Source organism: Myotis lucifugus, unplaced genomic scaffold (assembly GCF_000147115.1).
Source record: "Myotis lucifugus unplaced genomic scaffold, Myoluc2.0 scaffold_3, whole genome shotgun sequence".
In the NCBI taxonomy this organism is placed as follows: Eukaryota; Metazoa; Chordata; class Mammalia; order Chiroptera; family Vespertilionidae; genus Myotis; species Myotis lucifugus.
The window spans coordinates 6,428,905-6,437,981 of record NW_005871051.1 but is presented as its reverse complement, the minus strand read 5'-3'; the positions used below and the strand labels follow the sequence as shown (position 1 = coordinate 6,437,981).

Sequence of the window (9,077 nt, the reverse complement as noted above, 5' to 3'; positions counted from 1 at the left end):
CCTCACTAATCCCCTTGCTGGCCTGGTCATAGGCAGCCACTCTTGTGAGGGTGTTAGGGTTAATTTGCATATTACCTCTTTATTATATAGGAGATTAACTCACAATAATAGGTGATGATATTCAAGATAATTACAAGAGAATTCTAATTGAATTCCTTTGTAACAGTATAACTTCTCACTAACTAGCCCTCAGTGACTTCAATTTAGATTAGGATGTAAAACATTTGGTGATTTAATACATTCTCCCAGTGCACTTTCTGTAGTGTGAGTGGGCCAAAGTTCTAATCTTACCAAGGAAGGAGGAGATAGGAAGTGACTGCCTTGTGATCATTTGATACTTTCTTAATTTATTGTATGATGTATGTTTGTTTGTAATAATGAATCTATTTACAGATTATCTAACACATGAAACATCTCCTTCCTCTTTTTTTCACATGTATTTTTATTCTCTTAAATGGCTTGTAAAAGCCTGGGTTTGTGGTTGTCATCTTTTGTTTCTTATGAATAGCTAAAATTGTCTTCTATTTCTAAATCCTACCTTAGTTCTAGGCACAGACAGGGTGGAGCAGATGACCAAAACTTACAATGACATCGACATGGTTACACATCTCCTAGCAGAGGTAGGAATATATCTTTTTCTTTTGCCAGTACAAAAAACTAAAACTTAAAGATCATTTGTAATCTATCAAGTTTTTATATCAAATGAAAAATGATGATGCCTTTGTTTTGGGTTAATTTATAAGGTTGTTACAGTTGGAACAACTGGCATACCATCTGGCATTCCAAAGCAGAGTAGTTTCTGAACTTAATTGTTATGAAATTATAGAAGGTTTAGGGGGCTTTGTTTGTCTGCTTTGCTTTTTATTACAATGGTGCTGGCTGGCCTCCCTGTCCTAAAAAAAAAGCCTGGAGCAGAACTGCCTATTCAAGAGACAGATCCCTTGCAAATCTACTCCTGCAGCTTGGAGCATCTTCCCAGAGTTTTACTCTCAGTTTGGGCTATTTTTTAGCTCACTTTGTCCATGACATTTTTAATATGTGTGGTGTACCTTTCCCACTTGGCAGTCATAGAGGTGTCTCCTTACACTTCAGTTTCAGTTGATCTTATGGAAGACTGTCTTTCTCTTTGAAGTACCCCTTCTCCTCTCCCCCAGCTCCCCAAGATGATTCTGTGTATGCCACTTAGCTTACGTTGACAATGAGATAACTGGGCCTTGAAAATCTGGAAATAACCCATCCACTTGTTATGTATTATGGAGCAAAAGAGCAGAAGCTTAATTTTATTTATAGTGATTACTGTAAGCAGAGCCCATACTCATATATAAGGTAGTTATATGTATATTGACAGTTTTTCATCCTATAGAATACAGTCCTCACCACCACCATGTAGATGAGATTTCTGTGTTCTAACTATCACCATGTACCCAGGAAGAATAACTCTTGCTTTGCTTGGCTTTTCTGTAGGCATGCCTGCATCATTACCACCAACTTCTTTGACTCTCTTTTTTTCTACACTTTAAACAGAGCCTTGCACTTCAAAACTTCCAGTCCTTTATCCCCTACTTTATTTCACATCATCATTCTTGCACCAGTTGACAGTAGAGCTCTTGATTATGCTTTCCTCTAAGCCTCTGGCTCTCAGGGCATATAAGCTTTGCTCTAAATAACACTTTTCAGCATACCGACCTGATCCTCATGTCTTAAATACCAAATTCTGTGTCATTACCATGCTTGATAGACAGATGCATTTGTTGGGCCTTTATTGTGTGCCAGGCCCTGTCCTCAGTTTTGAAGACTGCATTGATTTTCTAATTCCCCAAAGTTGTAAGTGTAAAGGTTAGGTCGCTGGATCCTAATTAATAGGGTTGATTAATCAATAAATTTCACTTGATATCAGGGAAAAAATGCCCTCTTGCATTTATAACTGTGGTGGTCATCCATTTGACCAACATATTGTAAACATCACCTGTGTGCCAGGCCCTGTGTTTATCTGGTATCTGGGTGTTAAAATACTTTCTAGAATGTTGCTTTTTGTGTTTATTTAGCAAAATTGACTGCAAAACTCTAAACTACCATGTAATGTTGTTGCTCAAAGAAAAGTGTTTTTGTATTTTAACAGAGGGATCGTGATCTGGAACTAGCTGCTCGCATTGGACAAGCTCTCTTAAAGCGAAATCATGTGTTGGCTGAGCAGAATGAAGCCCTGGAGGAGCAGTTGGGACAAGCTTTTGACCAAGTAAGTCTTTGATCAAGTATTTGCAGCGTGAAGTATTTAGGTCTTGGGCTGTGGAGGAATTTATTTTCCTGGGTGTCCCTGAATTGATGACAATAAGTAGATAAATAACACCAGTACATGTGGACTTTGTTGGTAATCATTGAACTAACCAGTAGAGAAATGAAAAATACCGTACAGAGGAGTGCTTGTGTGAGTCTGCCTTGGTCCATATAAAAGCCTATATTCAGTGCATGTAGTACTTAAATTCTAACGCTTTTTTCCTCGCCCCTTTGTGTAAACTTTGTGTGTCATCTTTAACTTTAGTTTTAAAAAAATTCAGCCCCAAATAATAGATACCCAAATGAAGTATCTTCAGTCAAAAACCCAAACAAAAGGAAAAGGAAAAGACATTTTGAAAATTTATTTATTCCTAAGCAGTGAATATTTTTAGTGAGAACTGCTTTATTATTAATTTGAATGGTTAAATTTCAAGTTTTCTGTAATTTGTTATTTTTATCTAGTTTTACTTACATTTTATAAATGCATTATATTTAATAACATTTGAGCCTTTATGTTGAATATATTTCCTAGAACTAAAGTTAGGAGATCATGCAGAGTTATACAGCTTAAAAGTACAAACCTTTAGGATAAGAATTTGAAAGTAGGGATCCATTCTTATAGTTTGAAGTTCCTTCAGTTTTGTTTTGTTTTCAACTGTGAAAAATTTCCTCCTATATTTCTATTATATAGAATGTAAAAATTGACTTTCCTTCTCATCTAGTATAGAAAAAGCTATATTTGTTGCGTTAATTATAGTTTGGGAAGTATCTGAGGTTTATTATTTTCTTTTTAGCACTTGCTACTTTACTGAGTAAATCTAGCAGCTAATTACATTATTTTGTTTTATGATGAGGAATAATTGCTCAATGAATTAGAAGTTATATTACATATATTATATTAAATAATACAAAATAAAGGACATCTTATAAATCTAGCTTTTTTGCTGTGCAGGTCAATCAACTGCAGCATGAGCTATCCAAGAAAGATGAGTTACTTCGAATTGTCTCCATTGCTTCGGAAGAGAGTGAGACCGATTCCAGCTGTTCTACACCTCTTCGGTTTAATGAGTCCTTCAACTTATCTCAGGGCTTGCTACAGTTGGACATGCTACAAGAAAAGCTCAAGGAACTGGAGGAAGAGAATATGGCTCTTCGGTCCAAGGTACATTCAACCCAGTTCCCAGTTTTGTTAACTTAAAGGTTGTAGGTTTAAACCCAGGTAGAGTTGAGATGAAATGTGGCATAACTAAGGATTTGCTGTTGACATTCTAATTAGGGAGTGCAGTCAAGACGCTCGTATTTATTTTCCTTCCCTTGTTTCTTAGATCCCACTGAGAAGTGGATAATAGCAAGTTGACAGATGAAAAAGCCACAGCATAGAATATGTACCTTGTGGAGTTTATGATGGAAAATTACAAGGTTCTGTGAGCTTGTGTGATGGAGGGGGGAATCAGAGAAGTCCTACTTAAGGGAGTGATATTTTAGCTGAGGCTAGGGATTAGCCAGGCAGAAATGCATGGCAGCAGGGGGAGGGGCTGGAGGGATGAGGAGGCATTTACAGAGACTCAGAGAGAATGAGGGAGATGTTTGAAACATCCTTTTCCGTACCTTTATTTTATGGTAGATAAAGGTTTATGAGTTGTTGTTGTTTTCCTTTGTAAGTGATCAACTTTTATGTTCAAATGAGAATTTTTTTTAGTAAATACTGTAAAATAATTAGAAGATATCACTATTTTTTTTCTTGAAGGCTTGTCACATAAAGACAGAAACTATTAGCTATGAAGAGAAGGAGCAACAGCTTGTCAGTGACTGTGTTAAAGAACTTCGTAAGTATTAACATATTCTGTTTGCCTTTGGGCAGTTCTTTGATAGGATATCTCCAACTCAGAAGTTAGATCGAAGGTTTCAGTAGAAACATCTCAAGAAACACTTAAATAATTACTGAAGATCTTGGAATATCACATTAACGTACAACTCTAAATAAAATAACATATATACTTTTCAGAAATAACTTTGTTTCAATTGCCATCTTCATTGAATAAGATCTATATTTCTATCAGTTATAGCATGTTAGAATGAAAGAAACCAGAGCTCTTATTTGGTTGATGAGAAAATAGTCCTGTAGAGAATGTGATTTGTCAGTCAGAAAACGATAGATCAGTGGCAGAGCCTGGTCTAACATTCAGTGAGTAATTTATTAAGTGCCAACTATGTGTCTGTAAAGGAATATATTTTGGTTTGATGTAATGTTAACTAAAATAGTTTTTAAAATAAGTTAGTTGGGAAAAGATCAGCTTTACTAGAGAAAGTATTTAATTTCTCTATTAATATAAAGCCTGTTACATTGAAAGAGAAACGTAACATCACATCAGTTCATTTGGGCTGTGGGCCTCAGAATGTGGTAACTTAGAGTAACAGAATATTAGAGAACCAGAAGCAATGTAAATTGAATCTTCTCCATCAGCACTATCATTACCCACCTTTTAAACTTTAAAAAACAAAGAAGTGATTACTTGCCCAAGAATTCATATTCAGCCCTAACTGGTTTGGCTCAGTGGATAGAGCGTCGGCCTGCGGACTGAAGGGTCCCAGGTTCGATTCCAGTCAAGGGCATGTACCTTGGTTGTGGGCACATCCCCAGTAGGGGGTGTGCAGGAGGCAGCTGATCGATGTTTCTCTCTCATCTATGTTTCTAACTCTCTATCCCTCTCCCTTCCTCTCTGTAAAAAATCAATTAAAAAAATATATTTAAAAAAAAAAAAAGAATTCAGATCCAGGCCTCCTTCCTTCTTGTTGCCATCCTATGAAATATTATAGGGGTTCTGTCAATTAAATAGTTTTGTATGACACTGATACATGGTTCTGTCACTTGTGTTTAGATATCAAAGTTTTTATTTGAAATAAAGATTTATTTCCCCAATGGAAGTCTAAAGATTCTATTTCATATGCATTCAAGAGTGCTAGGCTGTAAAAATTGCTTTTAGAGGCTCTACTCAGTTTGCCACATATCCCAGAAAGTCTCTCTCTTACAGAAGCATCTCAGTAGCTTTATCAGTAGGTTTAACAGATTGTAACTGTTCTATTCTGGAAATGTCCCTGTGTTAGACTTCTTAAGTTTAATTTTCATTGTTTGTGGGAGTTTATTTACATTCCTGAAGAGTTCTCAAAGACATAAATGAGATTATGTCTTGGCACTTGCAAAGATATGTAATTCACCTATATCTTTTCAACCTACTTGTTCTTCATAATGAAAAAGATTAAAGCAAAACCTTTAGCTTGCCTTTACAAGTCATCATTGCCTCATATTCAATTCCTAAGATTAGCTTTTATATCAGAAGAATCTTTATTTTTTAAATTTATGTTAAAGAACATTGTATTTGTGATAGTCCAGTGCTTGTTACAAAACAAGATTTGGTGCACAGTCATAGTTTGCCAACCCCTACCCTTCAGTTTTATTAATTTTTAAAATTCTTATTTGTTTCTAAGGTGAAACAAATGCTCAGATGTCCAAAATGACTGAGGAATTGTCTGGGAAGAGTGATGAACTGATACGATATCAAGAAGAGATCTCCTCTCTCTTGTCTCAAATTGTAGATCTTCAGCACAAACTTAAAGAGGTAAGTTCGTTCTTTCATTCAACAGATGTTTGTTAAGCACTGACCTAGTACCATGCACTGTGCTAAGTACTAGATTAAGCAAAATAAACATGGTCCCTGTAAACTGATGACTTTTAAAGTGCCGTAAAGTGATGACTGTTTTAGTCTTCTCTGTGTCATGAAGCATGAATAACTACTTTCAAGTCACTATTTCTCTCTCAAAATGATACTGAACCCAGGTCTGCTGCCTGCCGCTCAAAAACCAATAATCTAGAGACGGGCTGGTAGAAGGAAGGTAGGTTTATTCAAGAGCCAGCTGCCTGAGAAGATGGTGGACTCCTGTCACCAAGACTGTCTTAACAGTTGGACACAGGCAGAGGTTTTTGTAAGGAGGGAGGAGGAAGAGAAAAAACCACACAACAGAACAATCAAAATGAAGGGGTTGAGAGCTCTCCGAGCAAGCCAACAGCCTGTTCAGATAGCTGGTTGAAGGTCAGCAGTTCTCCCGAAGCTGGAATGTCTGAAGGTCAGAGTCTGCTTCTTTTGAAGTTAGTTCCTAGAATTCTTAGGCAAGCAGACTGTTTATCTGCGGTCATGTATTAGTTAACAGGTCATCATTTACAGAAATAATGTTAAAAGAATGTTGGGGTTGGTTACAGTAAAATGGGTCAGATCTTCCTCAGAACGGCGTGATGTGAGTTACTGTCTCGTGCTCATTGTCCTCTGAACACCTTTATGGATTTTGTATTTTGCCCATGTTATTGCTCTTATTTGGCTTTTGGAAGGTGAGCTTTTTAGAGAACTCTACATAGACTATGCCCTTAAGATGTCTTAAAGAGAGTAGCCTCTATTTTATATGGGAAGGCTTCACATGTCTCTTTAATATGTTGTTAGCATGTGATTGAGAAGGAAGAACTGAGACTGCACCTGCAAGCTTCCAAAGATGCCCAAAGACAACTGACATTGGAGGTAATGAAATCTTTCTTTATCTTGTGTGATACAGGAGGGGGAGGGAGAATTAGCTTCTTTCATCTTTGTAAATAAGATTTAAAATAACAACAACAGAGGATCAAGATGAGAGCTAAGAAGTAAAGCATCTAAAAAATTACCTCTCTAAAACTAATAACATGGCAACATCCTATTGATTCATGGGGAAAACCTTGACTTTTATAAGATTCTTTAGGAATATGTGACCCTTTTACCAGTTTACCTTAGCTACCACAATAGTTGTTGTTGTTTTTTTATTGATTTTTTACAGAGAGGAAGGGAGAGGGATAGAGAGTTAGAAACATCGATGAGAGAGAAACATCGATCAGCTGCCTCCTGCACACCCCCTACTGGGGATGTGCCCACAACCAAGGTACATGCCCCTGACTGGAATTGAACCCGGGACCCTTGAATCTGCAGGCCAACGCTCTCTCCACTGAGCCAAACTGGTCAGGGCTATTTCAGATTTTTAAGAAATCATGTTTATGTATAATTCTGGCCAAGACACTTCTACTCTGGCAGTTTGAAATAGATATGTATTCTCCTTGCTTAGTTTATTCCAGAGTCTTTGTATCAAAATGAATTATATTCATAAACTTAGACCTCTGGATAAAATGAATACTTATCCCAAAGGTTTCCTCCCCCTTGTCATATCTATATCTATAAAAGCCTAAGCAACCGAACAACTGATCGACTGGTCGCTATGACATGCACTGACCACCAGGGGGCAGTTGCTCAACGCAGGAGCTGCCCCCTGGTGGTCAGTGTTTCTCCCACAGCTCAAGCGCCGCTCAGCTGACTGATGGGCCAGATGCAGGGCTCACCTCTCCCGATAGGGACTGACTGGGCACAAGCCTGCAGCAGGTGCAGCAGGGCCCAGATGAGCGGGAATGGCAGGCAGTGTTGGACTGTTGGTTTTGGCCCAATCCCCACAGGCCATGCTGAGGTAACCCATCAGTGCACGAATCCGTGCACTGGGCCTCTAGTTAGAATATAATAGAATACACTAATTACCATTCTTTCTTTCAGTTACATGAATTACAAGACAGGAATATGGAGTGTCTAGGAATGTTACATGAATCCCAAGAAGAAATAAAGGAACTTCGTAGTAGATCTGGCCCTACTGCTCTCCTCTATTCCCAATCATATGGAGCTTTTTCTGGGGTAAGGAACTGAGAAAGATGTTATGTATTTAAGGAATCTTGTTTAAGATTAGATTGTCCTGAAAGTAGTTTAGTTTCTGATAATGTAAAGCATCTTAAGAAGTGATAACATGGATTGTCCTTTGATTTAGGCCTTAATTTGTATATCTACATTTACCTTAATACTCTTATTTATTCTAGCCTTCCTCTAACAGATGACCATCCAGATTTATTGTAACATGCATATGAAGTGAACCCCAGGGAAATCAGTTTTGGGTCTGTGTACCGTAGAGCTACTTAACCTTGGGTCATCCTTACCCTAGGCCCACTACACCCACTTACCATTGCTTATTTTTCTTTTAATGACTTTTATATATTATAAAAACTGTACATGTATTTATAATATAGAAAAAGAAGCCAAAAGAAATTCTTAAATACCATCAAATATTGCCCTCCACAGAATCACTATTAACAACTTAGTGTATAGCCTTTTATATCCTTTATTTTTGTGTGTCTGCATATATAATGTTTTGTATTTATCATATTGGTTTTTGCCACCGCTTTCCTGAAAAAGTAATTGGTTCTTGTTTAAAAGTTACATTTCCAGAATGTCTCTTTTTTTCTTCTGTATTTTCTTATAACACCAAAGTACTGGATTCTAGAGACTCTGTTAATTAATTTAAGAACAATCCATTTCTCCCAGCAGGCTTCTTACGTAATTACTATAGGAATCTCAAACTCTTTTCCTTAGGAATCTCTGGCATCTGAGATTGAGGGGACCATGCGTAAAAAGTTGAGTTTGGATGAGGAATCGTCTCTCTTTAAACAAAAGTAAGTACAGATCACATACGTGTGCTGTTACTCAACTGTTAGGATGGAAATTTAAAAGAAGCCACAATCCAGAGTGGTAGGTATAAGGAGATTCAGTAGTAAATCTGCTTACTTTTCCATTTTTTCCTCTTACTACTCACATTTGTGAGAGAGTTCCCGTGTTCTGACCTTTATTTTCTCATGACCTCTCCTCAACTTTAGAGGCTCTTCAGGATGGCTTTATTTTTAATGAATTATACCTATACCA

At 37.2% G+C, this 9,077-nt stretch overlaps 1 protein-coding gene across 2 annotated transcripts in view; it reads left to right on the top strand.

The window, feature by feature from the left end:
- TRAK2 (trafficking kinesin protein 2) overlaps positions 1 to 9,077 on the top strand; it is a 54,019-nt gene that overhangs the window by 32,371 nt on the left and 12,571 nt on the right. For both annotated transcript variants that reach the window (XM_006082405.3, XM_023760236.1), the window contains 8 exons: positions 544 to 620; positions 2,120 to 2,236; positions 3,227 to 3,436; positions 4,022 to 4,100; positions 5,761 to 5,891; positions 6,765 to 6,839; positions 7,887 to 8,021; positions 8,751 to 8,830. In XM_006082405.3, coding sequence (XP_006082467.1) covers positions 544 to 620; positions 2,120 to 2,236; positions 3,227 to 3,436; positions 4,022 to 4,100; positions 5,761 to 5,891; positions 6,765 to 6,839; positions 7,887 to 8,021; positions 8,751 to 8,830 — 904 coding nt within the window. The remainder of the gene's footprint in view (positions 1 to 543; positions 621 to 2,119; positions 2,237 to 3,226; positions 3,437 to 4,021; positions 4,101 to 5,760; positions 5,892 to 6,764; positions 6,840 to 7,886; positions 8,022 to 8,750; positions 8,831 to 9,077) is intronic.